Raw genomic sequence first — 24,319 nt, forward strand, 5'->3', positions numbered from 1 at the left:
ATCAAATACACAATGTGTATTATGTATATTGGGACACCAGAATTCTCTTTACATATAAGTAGAATATTACTACTAAAAGGAACCTTAGAAATTATATAGCTTACTTCTGCAAATTTAAAGTACCATGTGCTAAAGTGGAATACAAAAAAAAAATGGAATGAAGATGGCAAAGAGAGGCTGAAGATGCCAGAAACCTCAGAATGTGAATTTCTCATTCTAAATGCCTAATATTCCTAGGTTGGATCAGCAGGGAAAGGATCTTAGAGGGTTTATAATGGGAAATAGGAGATAAGAAAAGGGAAGGGACAGGCTTTCCTAAAAGGCCTTGTAGTGTCTTCTGGAGAAAAGTTTTCTTCACCGGAATAAAAAGAATAAATAGAAAGAAACAGAATAAAAAGCGATTGAGAAAAGGACAGCTATTAAGAACACAAAATAGATGATGTATGCTAAATCATCACTGAGAAAAAACAAAAGGAATCTAAGCTGGAGTGATAGTCTGTGTTGGGAGATTAGGGCAATATCAGATTGTTGGACTAAACAAATGATAGAAGTGTAATTGCCTCAAAAGAAAAACAAGCTGCCTTCTAGGTGAAAGATTCAAGAAATTAGTCAGAAATATGAAGAATATAAGTGAGGAAGCCAGCAGCAGAGAACTTTAACAGAAGGAGAGCGAAGTCAAGAGAGACTTGGAAACTCTGCATTTGAAATGCAGTTGTCATTGGGGATATTACAGTCCTAACCACAGGACACAGATCTGCTTCAGACAGACTTCAGTCTTCCATTTGCACATGAGGAAAGTGAAATGCAGAGAAGTCAAAGGACATTTTTAAAGTGCCATGCTAATTAGGATTAGAATTAGGTCTAGAACTTCTTTCTTACAGACTGCATTCCTTCAGTTTTATGAACAAGTTAATGTGGAAAAAGGAAAGGGAAAAGAAAGAAGTTTTAAATTTTATTTCACCATAAGAATATCAAAAGCCAGAGACATTTTAAATTAGAGTTTAGGAACTGAGGAGTATGTGCAATAGGCAGAGACCTACTGTAAGAAAGGAAGAGACCTAGCATAAAGAGGGTCAGCTCTAACCAGACAAAAAAGATAGGGGGAAGGATATGCTACAGACCCAGTCAGATAAAGAGGAAGTGTAGAAAAGACATCCAAAAGTATATTTGGCAAAACATATTTAAGAGAGTGGCTTTTAGTGATTGCCATGATCAGGAGACCAGACTGACAGGCACAGGTCACAAGGTATAAACCAACACCAGGGACTATGACTAAAAATGTTATTTTCTCTTAAAAGCAACTTGGCATCAAAAATAGCATCTGAGCATGTAATTAACCTTCTCAGTAGATACTTATAGAAACAGTAAAAACCCAGTATCCATGTTTAAAAAATTGTTTTCCATTGTGTATCTACTGGCTACTCTCTCCTACATGTAGCCCTGAAGGAAGTTTCACTTCTCTCCTGACACAGTGAGTTCCTTGTACAAAAGTCAGGGGCCATGGGTGCCCATTTTCTCTTAACAAAGCTAGGATTCTGGGACTTCAAATAGAGGAAGTACCTTTAATATATGCTGTGTACTAAATTCAGAAAATTGTGGTTTGAAGGTATGAGCAATGTTTCTAATGTTACAGGAAATTTTTCATGCAGAAGCTAACTTCTGAAGAAAAGGAAAGGAGTTTGAAATACTTGTTTGTTCATGTTGTTGTCATCATTGTCTTTGGACATGTGAGCTCACCACACCCCCACACATCCCTAAAGAACAAGTTATTCGTGTTTTCTCCAACCCACTTTCCTCTGAAAGAGATACCTATTCATCCCTCAAAGAATTTTGTTATTTTAAAAGCAACCACAATACCCACAACAAAATAAAAGTCACACCTACCCTCAGTCTTCTTCCTATGTTCATCTGAGGATGAATATATTTATTAACTGAAATATTTTTTGTGGGCCTCCTATGCACCAGCCACTGTTTTAAGTGCTGTGCATAAAAAACTACAAATGAGGCTTTGTCTTCTGTTTAGAAGAAGATATTAGATTCATATACACATAGTTATTATAAGAGAGAATTTGTCATGTGAGGGTGAGAAATAGGGAGTTCAGAGCATATTAGATTAATTCTGGCTAGTGGTAAAAAGTAAGGGGCAAAGGATATTCCATTGCATTGGTGGCATGTGAACTGAGCCTTAAAGAGTTTGGATGTGGAAGGCTGGGGAAGAAAGAGATTTCATGAAGTAGAAACGATGCAAACAGACATAGAAAAGAGATGTTCCTGGCCCTCATTAGGTAAATATTAGTATTTGGTTCATCTATTGGACATTCTTGAAAGGGAGCAAGTAAGACAATAAGAGCAGAAAGGTAAGTTGGATGGATTAGTAGACAACATGTTAGCAGAAATTTTGAGCAGAGTAGTAATGTGAATGGAGATTTCTTTTAGGAAAATTAATTTGACAGTAGTGCAAGGATTCAATTATGAACAAAGATCATGGGAAACAATGAAAACGTCACATGTGTCCATTATAATAATCCAGTTCAGAGGCTAAAGACAACCAAAACTAGAGTACTGGTGACTCAGTGTTGAGGTGGGAGGAATATGAGATAATATAGAAACAGAATTGGTAGAATTTAAAAACTGATTGGTTGTAGAAGTATAGGGTAGCTAGGAGAGAGGATAAGGTGGATTATCCAGGAGATGAATTCTAATGTGCAGTTACAGTGCACACTTGGGGCTTGAGTGATAGGTTAAGATTACAAAGTTTGAGGAGACATCAGCATATAGCTAAAATTGACACCACGGAACTTGCTAAGGGAAAATCTGGAGAAAGGGAAAAGGGTAAAAGGTATACACTGGGGAAATGCCTACATTCAGGAAAGAGTGAAGTAAACAAAAAGGAAAAAAAAAAGCCAAATTTGGAAGAATCCAAAAAAGTAAAAGAACCAGAAAATACAGTGTTAGAGAAGCCCAGGAAGTTTCAAGAATATAGGAGCAATAAACAGACTAAAATTCTCAACATGAATAAGAATTTACAAAAGATCACTCAATTTGATAGCTTCATTACCAGTGATCTTAGAGAGAGGAATTTCAATAGGATAAAAAGATGACTTATACTATTATTGCACTTACCATAATCTGTTTTATACTAAAGCTAGTTGACCATGAGCAATGTGAAGCAGGTAGTATGTCTTATCTGCTTATCCCTCACGGTTCTTTGGACAAATAGAAGCTGCTCAATAACATTTATTGAATTAAAATCGATGAAATTAAATTGAATCTAACTGGATTATATTGCACTGCATTATATTACTCTGCCCTAAGGAGTGATAATGAAGAGTAAGAAAGGAAGGCAACAAATATTAAGTGATTGTTTTAAAATTTTGCAGGTGGTGATAATAAGACAAAGAAGATAGAAAAAGAAAGGTTAATAATAATTTTTTTGTTTACAGCCATAAGATATTTGCCATTATTTCTAGGACAAGACTATCTCTGAAGAAGAAATTGAAGGCAAGAGATGGAAATATTGAGGGTACAAAGATACTAACGAGAGTGACCTAGGTGATGGTGATATATATGTAAAAACTCATCCAGTTGTACACTTAAGCCTTTCAGATTTGTATACTTTAAGTTATACATCAATAAAAATAAATTCAAAATAATTAAAATTACCTCATGAAGGATTGAGATTGAGGGTACAAAGAGAGATGGCCAAATTTCCTCTGAAATAGTCAGGAAGCTATTGTTCACCAAATCCCAGAGCTATACTTCTTACAAGGCAGTCATTTTAAAAATAAATCAAAATACTATAAATATGAATCTTTTATTCTATAACTGAATGAAGAACATACCATGGCTTATGCTTTTTTTCTGCATGTAGTGCCATCCTTCTATCTGGATGGACTCGGCGACTACTACTACATAAGGAGCCCACATAGACCTCAGGCACCTGCCATCTCTCTCCCAAGTCAAGAAACTATTTAGTACTGTGTTATGGCTGTAGCATTACATTAGATGCTGAATAAATACTTTAGATAATGGATATATCTAGGCCAAAGTGAGATAGAAACCAGTGTTTACTGGAGGATTCCTTGGAATACTTGGTCTACAAGATACCCTGAAAAAATATTCTACAGTCAAACAAGTTTGGGAAATGCTACATGTCATAACCTTCTCTAGGTGATTTTATAATATTAATTAGCATGTTAAAGGCTATAAGAAATCATGCAGTAAAGATACCTTTTTAGCTTTATTCAGTCTAGCATTTTCCCAAACTTATTTGACTGTGAGAGCTTTATGTTCCTACATAACATTCTTTAGATCCTATACAACAAATTTTCAACAGAATGCACTTTGAGAAATGCTAATTTAGACAATTCCATAGATGACAACTCCACAGAAAATACCTAAGTGATGGATACCTGAGATCCATCTCTGTCCCATGAGAATGATGTTATAGATGACAACTATAACATTATCCCCAAACATCTCTTGGTGCTATTTTTAGGGACTTAAAAGATATTGAAATGAATAGACTATTAGTCTAACTCATGAAAATATTTATTATAGTTTTAAGAAAGAACCTACAGAAGGAGATTAGAAAAGAGAATCAGAGATAGTAAAAGAGCTGAAAAGAAAGGCTTATAAGAAGATACTAAAAGAGTTGAAATGACTCAGTCTGAAGGAGAGATGGATAGTATATAAAGTTACTACATTTAATTATATGTTTTCTTGTGGGTAGCCATCTTATCACCTGAGATCAGAACAAGAATTGGTTTTAAACTTCAGAACAGAAGATTAAAATTAGATACAAGAAAAAACCCCTCCTTACTGAAAAGGGTATAAAAATATTGGAAAAACTGATAATGAAGACACAAAACCTTTCTATATTTCAGTCTGAGAGAGATTCTTATTTATCATGGATGACACAAGTATATTCTTGCTTGGAAGCAAGAGGCTTGAAGTGATAGTCTCTGCACGTTTAATCTGTGAAGCTTCTTGGAAATGTGACCTCCCATCATCCTTACTTGAATTTTCCCAACCATGAGTCAGCAATGGCTGCTCCCAGGATGGGAGTGAAGTAACAGAGGCTGCTGAAGGCATGGTACACAGATGTGGAAGTGTTTTCACTCCAATGCAGGAAATACAGGAAATACAGGGTCAGCACAGCTAAAGCAAAAAAAGAGAGACAAAACAAGGTAGATGTATTAAAATGATTTATGGAGTAAAAGAGCATTTGATAGGGTCTTTGCAGGTTATCTTGATCTTCAGCACTCCTATCAGTAGTAACTTCTGAGCAGCAAAAGTAGGGTCCCTCGGAGTTGTGAGGGTGAAAGAGGCTATGCTTAGTGTGTGTGTGTTAGTTACTCAGTCATGTCCAACTCTTTGTGACCCCATGGACTGAAGCCCATGAGGCTTCTCTGTCCATGGAATTCTCCAGGCAGGAATACTGGAATGGGTTGCCATTTCCTTCTCCAGCGTATCTTCCTGATCCAGGGATTGCACCATGGTCTCCACATTGCAGGCAGATGCTTTATGGACTGAGCCACTGCAATATTCCTCCCTTCAGTCATCATGCACATAGCATCATTTAGGTCAATCTGAAAGATAACATGGCCTAATGTTATCTTTATCTAATATCTAATATTCCTTCCTTCTCCTTCCCAGCAGCAATATAATCCATAGACCTAAGGAACAAAAATTAAGAATGGAATGCTGATAATGAGTTTCTCTACTTATGTACTCATAGGCTGTGTTCTGGTTTCCACTACTCCTTTCTATTCTTTTCCTGTATGAGTTAGAAGGTGAAATCCCACCAGGCATTTTTTGGAAGTCTTCGCCAAAGGAAAGGACCAGCTAGATGAAGGTAAAATGTAGATAAGAGAAATAAATGCATATAAGACAGATTGTTACAAACATGGGGTGAGAAGAGTGGAGAAAAGTAGGACTGGGAGACACAAAATTACCTTTCATGCCATAATAGGAAAAGCGCTCACAGAATTCATTCACCACAATGAAGACAATACTCAGTGGATAGTTGGAGCCACAGATTTTCTAGGAAACAAAAAGACACTGGTTCAAGCATGAACAATATATCCATATTTAGACCATTATACTGTCTCACAACAGAAAAAACCATTTATGTCACCATGATAAGTCATGCGAAGCAATGGTCCCTACTCTTCATGAAACAGCCAGTATCCTACTAAAAGTGCTTGCATTGCTGATTTAGCAATCAAAGAAGCTATTCTAAATATTCCTTTGTCCCTCAAACATTTAATATGGAGCTGCTCAGGCATTTCTTGATATAGACACTAGGACCTGTTCATCTTCCCACAGGTACTTAATGGAAAGCCTGGGGCACCGGGCAAGAGAATAACCATCCTTATTTCTAGGAACATAACAAAGAATTGGCCTCTGGAACACTTTATGTCCAGGTAGTTACAGTCAAATGTCAGTACCCTGCTTAGCTCTACACTGTGGATTAACCTTTCTGTCCCCACTTGCCCCATTCACTGTGCTGGGAGGAATCCTAGCAACATGAAGGCTTCTTGCCAGGAACGGAGCCCAATACAGATTGTTAAAGATTAAGATGATTGATCACCTTAATCTTTGGCAGAGATTTCTTAAACCTTCTCAAATTAAATGTCCACTTGTTCTATGAAACAGATTCTATAATATTTTCATGCTAATCCTTTTGGGCATTAAAAGGACTATGCTATTTCATGCACTGTATCAGTTGGAATAAAAGGAATATCATGTTTTACTACAAATCCCTCTCATTACAATAGCCCAACCAACATGAGAAAGGGATGGAGATACGTGGCCTTGGTTCAATCAAATCATGAGATTTTTTTATTACCTTTCCTTATTCATAAATAAGATATACATGCATTTTTGTAAGTAGCCTCAAATTATTTGGGACCAGAAGATATACAACTAAATAAATGATTGATAAATTAATGTGTTCATTTTTTTATCTACATAGATATATATGGATATACATAAACAACCCTCCAAAGTATTAATATGTATTAATGTATGATTTTAAAAAAAAACTTTCTTAAAAGACACAGTGAATAGTCTTCTTACCTTCCCGGCTCACAGCTTGAGAATTATATAGCCTGAAGTTTGGTTAACACGGCTTCTACTAGCTATGTAACACTGTCACTAACTGTGCTAACATACTGATCCAGGCCATGTCACTAAACCTGGCTTTATACTTCAGTTTTGTTATTCCAAAGAAACTACCCACCTCTAGAATACTTCTTTGCTTGTTAAGAACTAAGAACTAAGTAAATACTGGCTAGTATTACTATACCCTCTCTACTTACAGGATTTTGATATGAGGATTAAAAAAGAATTGGGAAATGTTTTAACAAGTATTAATATATAAAGTAAAACATTATTACTTCCCTGTTTCCCTGTCCTTTCGCCCACTATAAACTGAAACACAATAACAGAGACTATATCTATTCTAAAACTTCTCTTGGTGTCCAGCATAGATTCTGTGTACAGGGGAAACTAAAGGCTGAAGTTTTGGAGGTTTTTTTGGTAAAGAAAGAACAATCACACACAGTTCTCCAGAAAGGAGTACTTGCCAAGTTTCCCTGGACATGCAAAGTGCTTTTTTTTCCACCCCAGAGAGATTCAGAATATACAATGAAAAACAGCCAAGTCCTGGATACCCACTGAAGAACTCTGACCACCGCCTCCTGCTGCTTCCTCTCCTAAGTTGAAAGAAACTCCTGTTTAGATCTGGTTTACAGGTTCATTCTAACTCCAAGAGAGAAAAGTTTTTAATACTCTAATACAGCTCAGCCTGAAGCTCCAGGGGCCAAGGACGAGAACCAAGAGAGTAAGTCTGTTCCTGACAGAGGCAGAGATGAATCCCAGGACTCACCGGAGATGGCTGCTTTGGAAAGCTGGGGGGTCGAGGTGGTACCTCTTCAGTGGAGACAGGTAAAAAAAGAGTTTCCTTGGAATCATTTTTCTGGAAGGGATTCATGGCTGGCTCCTCTCTCTCTCTTCAAGCATTTGGCTTTGGTAGGCAGTTGGGACAGCTGCCAGGCTACTGTGAAAAGGGGGACTGGGAGGGGAAGAGGGGGTGGCTTCAGCAACTAGTTTTAACCCTGTGGGTGTCGGGCTTAAGCAGCTTCCTGCGAATCAGAAAGCTATATGAAAAAAAAAAAACAAAACTATTGGGTCTCAGAGACTAGTTTAAAAGAATGTTCATGTAAAAGGTAAAGCACAGGGAAGTGAGATACTGTAAAATGCTGGAGAACTGCACATGAGTGAAAAGTAGTTAGAAATATAATGCCTAGAACATAGCCTGGAGCACAGATTTAAACACTGATTTCAGGATAATAATAGCTGCCATTTATCACACAACCATTGTGTGTATATATATGTGTGTGTGTGTGTGTGTGTGTTTATACACACATATATTATCTTCATGTTCTTATTCTTACTACCATCCTCACTTTACAGGAACTAATATCTCAAGAGATTGCAATTTTTCCAAAGTCATATGGCCATCAAGTGGCAGATCTGGAATTTTCACTGTGCTATTATGGATAGATTTGTATCAGTAATGCCTATGGCTATTACTTAGGAATGGAAGCTATGGAAATAGAAACATAGGAATGTAGGAGAATTGAAACGCATTGAAAAGGGAAGTTATCTACAAAGTGAATTTGGAGAGATACAAAAAAATGTTAATTTTTGGTTTTCAACATAGTAAAGTTCAACTGGAAATGTCTTATAAGCAATTAAAGAGGTGGAGCTAAAGAAAACAAAAGGAAAAGTTCAGTGATATACATTTGGGAATCATTCTTCTTTTAAAATTCATTCTCTATGTTGTCACTTTCTTACTTCAAGATGAACCTATCATTTCATTTGTAAATAAAATTTGATTTGTGTAAAAATTGTGAACCAGTTATTTTCTAGGTACTATTACAAACACCATTTTTCTTAATATTTAGTGAATGGACTTCCAAATGACTCCAGAATACATTTAGTTCTTATCAGAGGAGGAACAGGATCAGACATGACTGTTGCTGCTGCTGCTGCTAAGTCGCTTCAGTCATGTCCGACTCTGTGCGACCCCATAGACGGCAGCCCACCAGGCTCCCCCGTCCCTGGGATTCTCCAGGCAAGAACACTGGAGTAGGCTGCTATTTCCTTCTCCAATGTGTGAAAGTGAAAAGTGAAAGTAAAGTCGCTCAATTGTGTCTGACTTGTAGCGACCGCATGGACTGCAGCCTACCAGGCTCCTCTGTCCATGGGATTTTCTAGGCAAGAGTACTGGAGTGGGGTGCCGTTGCCTTCTCTGGACATGACTATTAAATAACTATTATTTTTGCAAAGTCAAAGAGGTAAAAGAACAAAACAGTATGGGTGCCCATTTAGTTGTCAGTCAAAAGGAAAAGGAAAAGAATGGCTAGAGAGAAATAAGAAAAATAAGGATTAAACCAAAAAAGAAGTCAGGAAATAGGAGAATGCATTTTTTTTTTTTTTTAGAATATGAGAACCTATGATTCTATCCCTCATAAAATTCTTACATTACCTACTTGAGTAATTTATTGACAAATAAGATCAGGATAAACTCTACTCTTTCCTCCCTAAACTCTATCTCAGACTTTGACCATGTTTTTTTCTCAGCTTCTGTTACACTCCTCATCCTATTTCTCTCCTGTCAACCTTTACCCAAAGAAGAGTCCAGCTTCATTTCTGCTTGTGACATTAATGATTAAGCTGTAGTTATTCTTTCAGGAAGTACTGCCCTTTCTGACCTAGTTTGGTTAATGACTCTGGATACAAAACAAATGAACAGTCAGAAGTTACTAGTCAAGTTAACCACTAGAGGCTTAGATGCCTTTAAGATCTAATTATATCGATGGCTCCTCCTGCTCTGGCCTTGTACCTCTGAAATAGCATTTGGTATAGCAGAGCAGATGGAATAGCACCTGTATGCAAGGCACCAACTCATTCGTGCTCATAGGTGCCCTAAATACCAAACTTTAGCATATTGGCATTGGTTCTCTGATACTTGTTTGCTTAGGTGAAATTTTTCATTGATTATGGTAATACAATGCTAAGCAGTCATAGAATCAAATAATATCAGAGACGGAAGGAATCCTAATCTTGTCATATGTAAACTAAACTTCCCTGATAATAAAAATCACTTAGGGATATTTATATATATTTATATTTGTACATGTACTTATGTACCAATATATAAATTTCCAGGGTGATACACACACACACACACACACACACACAGATCTAAAGGGGTAGCTAAGAACTTGTATTTTTAACAAGCATCTCTGGTAATTCTTATATTAGGGATTTGGTGAACACTGGTTTGAAATCCCTCTGCTAATCTAGCCTGAAGAATATTATAGACGAGCTCAGACTAGAATCCCAGACTCTAAGACCTATTCTAGAGCCTTTTCGATTTTACCAAGATGCTTCTTATACAGCATCATTTTTGCTAAGTTGAAATCAGAAGGACAAAAGGGAAAAAAAAATCAAAGAAAAAAGCAATTCATGAACAGAAATGAGTATAAACTCTTCAGAGATAAAAAAGAATAATAGAGAAAAATAGCCTAAGATATAAGAGTAAAAATATTTGTGACTCAATGATTATGACAGGAGAGAGTGATATTTTACAGTCATGTACAGAAAGGAGGCTGAAAGTCTCAAATGATAGATACTTATATAGTCAGAGAGAAGAAGCAAATATGAAATTAAAAGAGGATGTGTTTAGCAAACTATGAATACAAAATCATCACATAAAAAGATTGTATTTAAATATCAGCAAAAACAAATAGAAAAGGTAATTTAAAAATTATACCAACTCTAATAGCATAAAACATACCTAGGAATAAATCTATTAAAAGATGTTTAAGACATGAATACATGCTACAATTAAAAAATAAGTTAAAAAAGACATCAGTATTAAACACTCTAAAACATTATAGAAAGAGATTAAAGATCTAAATAAATGGAGAGACATATCATGCTCATGATTTGGAAGACTCAGTAAGATGTCAGCAATCCCCAAATCAATCTATAGTTGCAACAAAAAAATCCAACAGGTTTTGTGAATGTAGAAAATTACAGGTTGATATTTTAAATTCATATGGAGATGCAGAAATCTAAGAACAGGAAAGGCAATCTTGAAGAACAATAATGGAGGATTTGCACTACCCAGTAGGAGATCTATTTTAAAGCTATAGTAATTATAAAAGAGTGGAAATGACACAAAGATAGATAAGGCAACCAATGCAACAGAACAGAGTTCAGAAAAAGACCCACACACATACTTTGGCATTATTTAGGCCAAATAAGACACGGCAGTGCAATGGGACAAATGACTGTTTTCAATTAAAAAAAATACCATCTGGATACTCATATGGAAAAAAGTGTTTAACTTTATCTTACATCATGCATAAAAACCATAAAAGACTATAAAATATAGATTACATTAATATTCAGTTCAATTTGGTCACTCAGCCATGTCCAGCTATTTGTGACCCCCATGGACTATAGCACGCCAGTTTTCCCTGTCCATCATCAACTCCCAGAGCTTGCTCAGACTCATGTCCATCGAGTTGGTGATGCCGACCCGACAGAGAATGTCATTCTCTGTCATCCCCTTATCGGCCTGTGTTCAATCTTTCCCAGCATTAGGGTCTTTTCAAATGAGTCAATTCTTTGTATCAGGTGGCCACAGTATTGGAGCTTCAACTTCAGCATCAGTCCTTCCAACGAACATTCAGGACTGATCTCCTCTAGGACTGACTGATTGGATCTCCTTTCAGTCCAAGGGACTCAAGAGTCTTCTCCAACACCACAGTTCAAAAGCATCAATTCTTCAGTGCTCAGCATTCCTTATGGTCCAACTCTCACATATGTGACTACTGGAAAAACCATAGCTTTGACTAGATGGACCTTGGTCAGCAAAATAATGTCTGCTTTTTAATACATTGCCTAGGTTGGTCATATAGAGAGATTAGATTAATTCTACATAGATTACAGATCTGTTAAAGTTTAAAAAATATAGCTTTTAGAGGAAAATGTGGGAGAATATCTTTATGACTGATTAAGCCAAGATTTCATTTTTTAAGCTAAGATTTTTAAAAATAAGACATATAGCAACCATAAGCAATTAACATATGGTATAGCATTACCATAATTAATTACCAAAAATTAATAACTTTTGTTCACCAAAAGATACCATTAAGAGTAAAAAGACAACTCACAAATTGATAGAAGACAGCCATACTACATATATTGGCAAAGGATTTGTGTCCAAACTACATAAATCACTTCAAAAATCAATAACAAAAGACTTATATTCAGATTGTAAGTCTTTTGCAATATAAATAATAATTCAGTAATAACCTTGCAAATTAGTCAAATGTATCTGTAGAACGAATTTCTGGAAGTAACATTTCTGTGACAAAAAGTGTTTTATAATTTTTAGAACTGCCAATTCATTTCCTGTTTTCTATTGAGTTGTTTGTCCTCTTCTTGTAAACTTGTAAGATCTACTTTTATATCATTTATATTAATTCTCTTCCACCCTCTATGTTGCTAATAGTTTTTTATTGATTTTGTTTGTTGACTTTTAAAATATAACTTAAAAGGCACAAATCTTAAGTGTAAGACTGTAGTATTTTCTACATATGTGTAACTCACACAACCACCACCCAGATAAGATTATATATATATATTTAATAAATATTTACTTACTTATAATCTATATAATACATTACATACATTATATATTATACTACTACTATGAATTGATGATGAGGTGATGGAATTCCAGTTGAGCTATTTCAAATCCTAAAAGATGATGCTGTGAAAGTGCTGCACTCAAGATGTCAGCAAATTTGGAAAACTCAGCAGTGGCCACAGGACTGGAAAAGGTCAGTTTTCATTCCAATCTCAAAGAAAAGCAATGCCAAAGAATGCTCAAACTACTGCACAATTGCACTCATCTCACACGCTAGTAAAGTAATGCTCAAAATTCTCCAAGCCAGGCTTCAGTTAATATGTGAACAGTGAACTTCCAGATGTTTATGCTGGTTTTAGAAAAGGCAGAGGAACCAGAGATCAAATTGCCAACGTCTGCTGGATCATCGAAAAAGCAAGAGAGTTCCAGAAAAACATCTATTTCTGCTTTATTGACTATACCAAAGCCTTTGACTGTGTGGATCACAATAAACTGTGGAAAATTCTGAAAGAGATGGGAATACCAGACCACCTGACCTGCCTCTTGAGAAACCTGTATGCAGGTCAGGAAGCAACAGTTAGAACTGGACATGGAACAACAGACTGGTTCCAAATAGGAAAAGGAGTACATCAAGGCTGTATATTGTCACCCTGCTTATTTAACTTATATGCAGAGTACATCATGAGAAATGCTGGGCTGGAGGAAGCACAAGCTGGAATCAAGATTGCAGGGAGAAATATCAGTAACCTCAGATATGCAGATGATACCACCCTTATGGCAGAAAGTGAAGAACTAAAGAGCCTCTTGATGAAAGTGAAAGAGGAGAGTGAAAAAGTTGGCTTAGAGCTCAACATTCAGAAAACTAAGATCATGGCATCTGGTCCCATCACTTCATGGCAAATAGATGGGGAAACAGTGGAAACAGTGGCTGACTTTATTTTTCTGGGCTCCAAAATCACTGCAGATGGTGATTGCAACCATGAAATTAAAAGACGCTTACTCTCCTGGTGCACTGGGAAGACCCAGAGGAATCGGGTGGAGAGGGAGGTGGGAGGGGGGATCAGGATGGGGAATACATGTAAATCCATGGCTGATTCATGTCAATGTATGACAAAAACCACTACAATATTGTAAAGTAATTAGCCTCCAACTAATAAAAATAAATGGGAAAAAAAGAGACGCTTACTCCTTGGAAAGAAAGTTATGACCAACCTAGACAGCGTATTAAAAAAGCAGAGACATTACTTTGTAAACAAAGGTCCATCTAGTCAAGGCTATGGTTTTTCCAGTGGTCATGTATGGATGTGAGAGTTGGACTATAAAGAAAGCTGAGTGCCGAAGAATTGATGCTTTTGAACTGTGATGTTGGAGAAGACTCTTGAGAGTCCCCTGGACTGCAAGGAGATCCAACCAGTCCATCCAAAAGGAGATCAGTCCTGGGTGTTCATTGGAAGGACTGATGCTGAAGCTGAAACTCCAGTACTTTGGCCACCTGATGTGAAGAGCTGACTCATTGGAAAAGACCCTAATGCTGGGAAAGATTGAGGGCAGGAGGAGAAGGGGATGACAGAGGATGAGATGGTTGGATGGCATCACCGACTCAATGGACATGGGTTTTAGAGACTCCGGCAGTTGGTAATGGAAAAGGAGGCCTGGTGTGCTGCGGTTCATGGGGTCGCAAAGAGTCGGACACAACTGAGCGACTGAACTGAACTATGAATTTTGTCAGTCCCTTTGAAGAAGCTCTCAACCTTTTAGAATATATTTTTATAATATTTTTTTCCATTCTTGAGTTGCTAATTTTGATTCATCTCAACACATTGGAAATTATTAATCTAATTATTACATCAGTGGTATGTAAATGATATAATTACTGAATTCTGGCATGTCTAGGAGTGCCTTCTTACCAAACTATGGATGATAATACTTGATGAATATGTAATTCATAGGTCACACTCATATCCTTGTACAGATGCAGCTTTACTAACTTTAGAGATTCAGTGTAGTGTTATGGAATCATTCAAAGCCCACTGATTTTTATTCCTTTGTAGCCAACTTACTTTCACTACTTTTATTATCAGTTTCATCAAACCATTCAGAAAGGTCAAACTAAAAGAATATGAGGTTGTGTTAACTAACCTTATTTTAATAATCATTTCATATAGACACATATCAAATCATCACACTATACAGCTTAAACTTATACAATGTTATATGTCAATTATTTCTCTATAAAGCTGGGAGAAAAAAGGTATGTGCTTAGAATCATGTGAAGATGGTTCTGGCAGAGAATGTCATATCTGGGAACTTGTCTTATCCACAGCTCCCTACATTTTAATGTCTGAAACTGCATCAAATAAAGAGATAACTGAAGCAAAGAAGATATTATCTCATCCCTCTCTAAGCTACTCATATTTAAATAAGTGGGGTATAGAGAATGATATGCTATGTATTCAATATCCATCAAAATGATTTTTAAGAACATATTTCATTTATATGGGAAATAATAAAAGGGGGAAGAAATTAGTTATGGAGTCTAGAATGACAGTGGCTAAAAGACAAGGAAGGGAAAAACCAGTGAAAATAAAACAAAGGAAGGTCCGAGGGCCAGAGTGAGGACCTCAAGTAGAACAAACAGCCCTCCTGGCTAGCCCAATTTACAGAGGGCAGGCCCAGGGGGTAGGAAAAAAACATATAAAAAGAGGAGTCAAAGGGCCGGGGGCCTCTCTCTCTCCTCTTCCACGCGTGTGCTCCTTCTCTCTTTCTCTCTCTCTCTCTCTCGCCCCCTCTCTCTTCTCTTCGTGTCTTTGGGTTGGCATGCCCTCATGCCTCAAGGATGTATTTTTCTGCTATTTTCTAAGTAAAATTGAGCTGTAACACAGAGCTGTTAACACTGATCTGTCTAAGAGCTATAACATGGTCTGTTCAAGACCTGAGAGCTATAACACGGTCTGTCCAAGACCCGAGATCTAAAACATGGTCTGTCTGAGAGCTGTGATGCGCCAAGGGCTTTAATGTCCTTCGCTTCAAATTTTTGTTGAGACAAGACAGAACCAAGGAGAATACACTCGCCTGACATCTATATGTGTGTGTGTATATATATATGTATGTTTATATACATATACTTATATATGTATATTTATATATACATATATTTATATATATGTGTATGTATATAGCTAGAAAACTTAAGAGGTAATGTTTAATAAAATTTTTTTTCATAATTTCCAAAACTTGGAAGTAACCAAGATTCCTTCAGTAAGTTAGTGGATACATAATATTATATCCACATAATGTAATATTATTTACACTAAAAAGAAATGAACAAGACATGGAGCAAACTTAGGTGCATACCAAGCCATGTTCATAGCAGGGAAGATTATGCATGTATGGGAAGAGGAAGTATATGAGAAATCTCTGTACTTTCTGCTTAATTTTGCTGTGAAACTAAAACTGTTCTTAAAAATAAACTTTATTAATTAAATAAAGAAACTTGCTGTTCATTAGTGACTCTCAATCTGGTGTTTATTTCCCTCAAATTCAAAAATGTTACAGGTATAAAGATTAATTATTTATCTCATGAACACAACTGCTTATTTTTATCTCAAAAGCAAAATAAAAGGATTAAACAATATCAAAGAGATAAAAGAACGTGATAAAATATGTGAGAGATAACAGAACAAGTGTTTCATTAAAACAATTACTTAGCTTCATCTTTACCCTCAATTTTAGCTTAAGTTTCAACCAAAATTTAAGGAATATCAGAAAGACTCAGAGACATAATTAAAACCAGGACATTTATTATATATCAAGTTTTGACATTTCACAATTGAATACAGGAGTGTGGTAAAACAGAACACTGAACTTGAACTTTAGAACACCTGATCTGCCACTGGTTAACTAACAATACGTGGACAAGTAACTTAAACTGAATTTGTTTTCTCATCTGTAAAACTTCATAAGAGTTTTGTTAAGATTAAATAAAAACACATGAAAATGCTGGTACCCATAAAAGGTAACAAATGTAAATCAACTGAAAATTCTGAATTAGATTAAATTTATTATCAAAGTTAGAATATATTTTCCTCAGTCTTAGAAATTTTTATTCCTGAGATAAAATAAATTATCACATCTTGCAAATTTTATACTTATAGCTGAATATTTCTTCAGTCATCACTGTCACTTCCTGATTCACTCAGCTGCAAATCATTTCCTAAAATAAAAAAGCAAAACTCTAGTAATTAAATATTTAATATTGTAATGTTTTTGATAACAGATATTTTGCAATATATAACCCCGAGGTGATCCTGTTTAGTCAGCGTTACGTTCTTAAATTATAGAATAAGCAGTCTGATTATTTGTCACATCAGTAGTAACTAATTAATAATGCCTGTAAAGAAAAGACAAACCATTAATCTTCAGCAGTTTTAGTATCACTTGGTGTCTATTTTAGTCTTCTTTCACATACCAACATAACCCTTCTTTTATACCACTGACTTAATTAAATGAGGAAATGAGAAAATGTAGTTTAGCATAGGGGTCCCCAACCCCCAGGGCCAAGAACAGGTTCTGGTCCATGGCCCGTTAAGAGCTGGCCATGGCCCGCCACACAGCAGGAGGTGAGTGGCGGGTGAGGGAGTGAGTGAAGCTTTATTTCTGCAGCCACTCCCCATCTTCACATTACCTCCTGAGTTCTGCCTCCTGTCAGATCAGTGGTGGCAAAATAACTCTAATGTGCTGTGCTTGAATCATCCCAAACCATTCCCCCCACCCCTGCCACTGACTGTGGAAAAACTATCTTCCACAAAACTGGTCCCTAGTGCCAAAAAAGTTGGGGACCATTGGTTTAGAAGATCAGACTATTTTGAAGGGTGTAAAAGAGTTGTATAATTGTTTATTTAAAATTCAGTCAGTCATTAAGTAATATATGTGAAGAGTAACTCATCACTGAGTCTTTCGTAATTCATCCACATGCTTACAGCATGGAACTTATATTCCAGTGGGGGAGACAAACAATAAACAAATATATAATGTGATATTTATCCTAAGTAGAGATAAATATTACATAATTTAGATGGGTATGGGGAGAGGGTGGGAGGTAATATTTTAGATGGGGGAGTTAGGAAAGCCTCCTCAGGGTGGGACATTAGAACAGAGATCCAAATGTAGGGAGAGACGCATGAAAATACATGAGTATGGAGGAAACTGTCCAGGATCAGGAAAAAGCAAGTATAAATGCCCCAAGGCGGAAGCATGCTTTTTGTGTTCTCAGACAGCAAGAATACCACTGTGGCTAGACTAGAATGAATGAGGGAAAGAATGTTAGGAAATAGATCATAAAGATATCCAGAAGACCACAGTGAGTAGGTCTGGAGAAGGAATGGTAACTCACTCCAGCATTCTTGCTGGGAAATCCCGTGGATAGAGGGGTCTTGTGGACTACAGTTCATGGGGCCGCAAAAGAGTTAGAAACGACTTAGTGACTTAACAACAAAGAGTGTGTAGGTCATGGTAAAACCTTTGAATTTTGTTTGAAATATAATGGGAACTCAATTCATCGGAGCTCATCTGGTGGTGAATCCTCCTACAATGCAGGAGACTCCGGTTCGTCCTGGGTTGGGAAGATATGCTGGAGAAGGGATAAGCTACCCACTCCAGTATTCTTGGGTTTCCCTGGTGGCTCAGCTGGTAAAGAATCTGCCTGTGAAGAGGGAGACCTGGGTTCAAGCCCTGAGTTGGGAAGATACCCTGGAGAAGGAAAAGGCTACCCACTCCAGTATTTTGGCCTGAAGAATTCCATGAACTGTATAGTCCCATGGGGTCTCAAAGAGTTGGACATGACTAAGTGACGTTCACTTTCAATTCATTAGAAAATTTTAAAAAGGCAACTGACTTAAACACTGTATATCAGTGAATAGACTATAATAGTGTGGAAATAATATGGAATCAGGGAAGACAGTTAGTTATGAGTCTATGCAGTTTCTCGTGTAAGATATAATATTGTCTTTGAGAAAGACAAATACTGTATGATTTCACTTATATGTAGAATCTAAAGAACAAAACAAATGAACAAATATACAGAGAAACAGAGTGACAAATACTGAAAACAAACAGGTGCCAAAGTGGAGGTAGGTAGTGTGAGGAGAGAAATAGGTGAAGGAGATTAAGTTGTACAAACTTTTAGTTATAAAATATATGTTACGAGTATGAAATTTACAGTAGGAAGAATATAGTCAACAACTATGTTAACATCTTTCTATGGTGATGGATGACAACTAGACTTTTCATTGTGATCACATTTAAATATATATATTTAATACATATATATTTAATAAATATATTGAAACTCATAGAAAAAAATCAGGTTTGTGGCTACTGAAGGTAGGGGGTGGAGGATGAGGGAATTAGCTAAAAGGCAATCAAAAGGTACAAACTTCCAGCTATAAGATAAATACTAGGGATGCATAACATGATAAAAATAATTAACACTATTGTGTGTTATAAAAGAAAACTGCTAAGAGAGTAAATCCTAAGAGTTCTCATCACAAGGAAAAAAAGTTTTTTCCTATTTCTTTGATGTTTTATCTATATGAGATGATGGATATTCACTAAACCTATTGTGGTAATCATATCAGGATGTATGTAGTCAAACAGTTGTACACTTTAAAATTATACAGTGCTGTATGTCAATTACATCTCAAGAAAACTGGGAAAGAAGAAATAATATTGGCTTAGACTCAGGCGATTCAGGTGAAGGTGGTGATCAGTGGTCAGATTTATAATTTGCTCTGAAGATAGAGCTTACAGGACTATCAACAGTATTAGACTTAGTGCATAAGAGAAAGAGAAAAGTGAAGAATGACCCCTAAGTCTTCTGGTCTTACCAAATGGATAAATTGTAGTATCATATACTGAGATGAGAAGCAGCAGATTACAAGACTGTGTAAGAAAAATCACAAGTTGAATTTTTAAAATGTACATTTGAAATACCTAATAAATATTCAAGTATATATGGTATATACAATTGTATATATAAATCTGAAGCTCAAGGTAGAGGCTAGACCTGAAAACTATCTGGGAGTCATTGATTATAGGGGGTTTATTTGGAGCTATAGGATTGGGTAAATCTTTGGGGTAGGAAATTAAAATGGTTAAAAATTAAAAATAAAATAAAATGGTTAAAATTTTTTTCTATTTTTAAACTACTCCACAATCAACAAAAGCTGATATATTTTGAAGTTAATATCCGATTTAATAGGAATAGTTTTTAGGCTATATATAACTTGTTGTATGACAACTTAGCCCATTGCATGAACTCCAGAACTAATTACATGATTTGATAAGGAAAACTGCTAAAGATCTTACAGGACCATTTTGTCATTTTCAAGCTCAAGTTTCTACTTATTATACAACTATTGTATGGCATAAGAATGTTCAACTTTATGTGATATCGGTACAATGAGATTCTCAAGTGACAGAAACTCAAATGTCCTGAGTTCCACTTTTCTTAATAGACTTCATTCTATGGAAGTTATAAGCACAGTATTAACAATGCTGTTAGTTGAAATGTTCAGTTATGTAGATATGAGATTAGCTTTGAATATGAAATGCTTAGTAAAGAAAATAGGTTTTCAAATAAAATGGTAATTACAAATTGGGAAAAAGAGTTTACCCATAGCAAATGCATTCTGATACCTAAACCAATGTTTCTCAATGAGAGCAGTACTGCTCCTTTAATAGACGTTACAGAAATGTACATGAGAGGTTGCTTGTCCCAGTGATTTGTAGATTGCTTTATAGATTGCTAGTGGCATACTGTGGAAGGGGAATTTTGGAAGCTTAAATATCTTGCAATGCAAGGACCATCATGCACAATAAAGAGCTATATATTCTGCAAAACTTTTGAAAGTCCAGTGGGATATTCATGTACTTGTAAGATCTGGCTGTAATTTTAAGGCCAGGACTAATTGCATTCTTATACACTAAAAGTATTCTTTTGTATAGATTTAAAATTCTCTAAAATTTACAAGGGCTTCCCTGGTGGCTCAGACTATAAAGAATCTGCCTACAATGCAGGAGACCAGGGTTCAGTCCCTGGGTCAGGAAGATCCCCTGGAGAAGGGAATGGCAACCCACTCCAGAATTCTGGCCTAGAGAAGTCCTAGACAGAGAACCCTGATGGGCTCACATGGGGTCACAAAGATTTGGACATGACTGAATTACTAACACATACACACACAAAATTTACAAGGATGTAACTATCATGTAAACTGAAAGAAAACTTTATGTTTTTCAGAATCTTACAAAGATTTTTTAAAATTGTTTTTGAAAACACAGCGATTGTCTATGCTGCTCAATGTCTTTGGGTCAGCAATACAGCCCTTCAAAATGTGTCTGTGTATGCAATTCTATGAATATAATGTATATACTTTTCCACTCATTTTAACAAGTTAAATAAGAAATATTATTAACACATGAGTTGAATATTGTCTTGCTTCTCTTAATCCCACATATAATCATTAATAGTAAGGGCAAACATATAGTACTTCGTTATGTCTTCTGGCCATGCCTGAATAAAGTAGAATATATATTACCTTACTATAAATTTTTGTCTTAATATTATATTAATCATTTTCAAAGATATATGTGCTTAGATGATATCAAACTATTAAATTCATTTCACGTTAGTAAAAGGGATTTAAAATATGTTATGAAAAAGGGTGTTGAGTCTGCTAAGGTTGAAATGGGATGACTACAGTAACAGTAAAAAAGGGTTTATTTCCTCCTATTAGGAAACCTACAGTTTGGATACATTATATCAAGAAAAGAAATCCACTATTTTTTAAAATTCCAATTTGTTATTACTGGTATAACAAAATTGCTGCTGATCTCTCTATATCATTTTTACATCCAAAATATTTCTAAATTCTTTTATTATTTCTACAGTTTGTTGATTCCTTTGGATTTTCTATGTAGACAATTATATTGTCTACAAATAAGGATGATTTTATATCCTGTTTCCAATTCTTATTTTCATTTCTTTTACTTGTTTTATTGTATTTTCCAGAACCTTCAGTACAACACTGAATAGACATGGGGTGGTCCTAAGATGGTGGAGGAATAGGACAGGGAGGCCACTTTCTCCCCCACAAATTCATCGAAAGAACATTTGAACACTGAGCAAATTCCACAAAACAACTTCTAAATGCTGGCAGAGGATAGCAGGCACCCAGAAAGGCAGCCCATTGTCTTCAAAAGGAGGTAGGACAAAAGATAAAGAGACAAAAGAGGTAGGGACGGAGATCCATCCCAGGAAGGAAGTCTTAAAAAAGAGAGAAGTTTCCAAACACCAGGAAATACTCTCACCAGAGGGTCTGTGGCAAGTCTTGGAATCTCAGAGGGCAACATAACCGGGAGGAAAAATAAATAAATAATTAAACCCCACAGATTACATGCCTAATGGCAACTGCCAGCGGAGAAGCGGCCCAGTGGCTCGCATCTGCCACTAGCAAGCAGGGGGCTGGACAGAGAGGCACAGGCTGCATTGCTTAGGGTAAGGACCAGGCCTGAATGTCCCGAGGGTAAGGACTGGGCCTGAATGTCCCGAGGGCAATTTGAGGGAACTAACTTGAGATAACAACCTAGACTGTGGGATAGTCAGAGAGAGAGAGAGAAAAAAAAGAGAGAGAGAAAGAGAGAGAACTATCCCACGAAAAGCCCTAACCTAAGACACTGCCAGGCCTGCTCACAGAACAAAGGACTGAGCAGAGCTAGCCGGCTGCGAAACAGCCCATCCCCAGCCTGAGACAGGCAGGCGAGGGCAGCCAGAGCCAGAAGGGGGCAATAGTGGCCCCAGAGAGGCCTCCTCTACCAAACTGCAAGCAGGCTTCATTGCTAACCAAGACTTCTTGGGATTCTGGATGGTTGACATCCACCGGGAGGGTCACAGCCAGAGATCAGCTCCCCAGAAGAGACACACCGCACACCTGAGAAGGGGCGCCATTGTACACCCAGAAAATCGAGCGGCTGGGATGGGGGAGGCGATAAGATGCACCCCCCCCACACCTGCAGGTGACTGCGCTCGCCACGCACCTGGTCACCTGAGCTGCTCGGACCTGGGAAGGCCACAAAATGCAGGCCCAACCGAGTCTGCGCCTTTGTGGAGTACCCGAGAACCTGAACCTGAGTGGCTTAGACCTGGGAAGTGCACACAACTCAGGGCCCGCCTCAGACAGTTCCCAGCAAAGCAACCTAGAGCCTGAGACGTGTAGACCATGAAAGCACACACGCCATGAGCAAACCCAGTGCGGCTCAGACACTGCGCGCACTCCCCACACACGCCAGTGATATTTGTTTGCAGTGCTCCTCCCTCCCCACAGCAGACTGAACAAGTGAGCCTAAAAAAGTGACCACCATCGCCCCCTTGTGTCAGGGTGGAAACTGGACAGTGAAGAGACCAGCAAACAGAAGAAGCTAAAGCAGAGGGAACCGCTTTGGAAGTGACAGGTGCAACAGATTAAAACCCTGCAGTTAGCACCAACTACATAGGAAGGGGCCTATAGATCTTGAGAAGTATAAGCCGGATCAAGGAACTATCTGAAAATGAAATGACCCCACACTGTCTGCAACAGCTCCAGAGGAAGTTCTAGATATATTTTTACTATTATCATTTTTTTAATTAAAAAAATTTTTTTTTATTTTTAAGTCCTCTATTACTCCTTTAATTTTCATTTTTATAATCTGCTATTACCTTGCAAAAAAAAAAAAACCCTATTTTTAAAGCAAACTTCATATATATATTTTATAATTTTTGTGACTTTGTTTTTTTAATATTGTCTTTTTGAGAATCTAACCTCTACTCTAGATTTTTAATCTTTGCTTTTTGGTATTTGTTATCAATTTTGTACCTTTAAGACCCCAATCTTCAGTACCCATTTTAACTTGGGAGTGAGATTACTGGCTTGATTGCTCTCTCCCCCTGTTGACTCTCCTTTTTCTCCACCAGGTCACCTCTATCTCCTCCCCGCCCCTTCTCTTCTTTACCCAACTCTGTGAATCTCTTTGTGTGTTCTGGACTGTGGAGAACACTTAGGGAACTGATTACTGGCTGGATCTGTCTCTCTCCTTTTGATTCCCACTTTTCTCCTCCTTGCCACCTCTGTCTCCTTCATCCCTCTTCTCTTCTCTGTGTAATTCCCTGAACATCTCTGAGGGGTCCAGACTGTGCAGAGCACATAGGGAAGTGATTACTGGCTAGCTTGCTCTTTCCCCTTTTGATTTCCCCTCTTCTCTTCCGGGTCACCTCTATCTCTCTCCTCCCTCTTCTCTTCTCCATGTAACTCTGTGAACCTCTCCAGATGTCCCTCATTGTGGGGAAACTTTTCATCATTAACCTAGATATTTTATCATTGGTGCTGTATAGATGGAGAAGTCTTGAGGCTACTGTAAGAATAAGACTGACAACCAGAGGCCAGAGGCTTAAGTCCAAAACCTGAGAACATCAGAGAACTCCTGACTCCAGGGAACATTAATTGATAAGAGCTCATCAAAAGCCTCCATACCTACATTGAAACCAAACAC

At 37.0% G+C, this 24,319-nt stretch overlaps 2 protein-coding genes across 2 annotated transcripts in view; both read right to left on the minus strand.

Moving 5' to 3' along the window:
* The window catches only part of LOC133073510 (solute carrier family 15 member 2), a 37,729-nt gene extending 29,684 nt beyond the window's left edge, over positions 1-8,045 (minus strand). The window contains exons 1-3 of the mRNA XM_061167047.1: positions 7,895-8,045; positions 5,958-6,045; positions 5,019-5,160 (exon numbers count right to left, since the gene is read on the minus strand). Of these exons, the coding sequence (XP_061023030.1) occupies positions 5,019-5,160; positions 5,958-6,045; positions 7,895-7,999 (335 nt within the window). The 5' untranslated portion in view covers positions 8,000-8,045. The remainder of the gene's footprint in view (positions 1-5,018; positions 5,161-5,957; positions 6,046-7,894) is intronic.
* Positions 8,046-16,522: 8,477 nt separating this feature from the next.
* EAF2 (ELL associated factor 2) overlaps positions 16,523-24,319 on the minus strand; it is a 44,463-nt gene continuing 36,666 nt past the window's right edge. Inside the window, exon 6 of the mRNA XM_061167048.1 lies at positions 16,523-16,952. Coding sequence (XP_061023031.1) covers positions 16,906-16,952 — 47 coding nt within the window. The 3' untranslated portion in view covers positions 16,523-16,905. The remainder of the gene's footprint in view (positions 16,953-24,319) is intronic.

The sequence above is a fragment of the Dama dama genome, chromosome 19, assembly GCF_033118175.1.
Source record: "Dama dama isolate Ldn47 chromosome 19, ASM3311817v1, whole genome shotgun sequence".
In the NCBI taxonomy this organism is placed as follows: domain Eukaryota; kingdom Metazoa; phylum Chordata; class Mammalia; order Artiodactyla; family Cervidae; genus Dama; species Dama dama.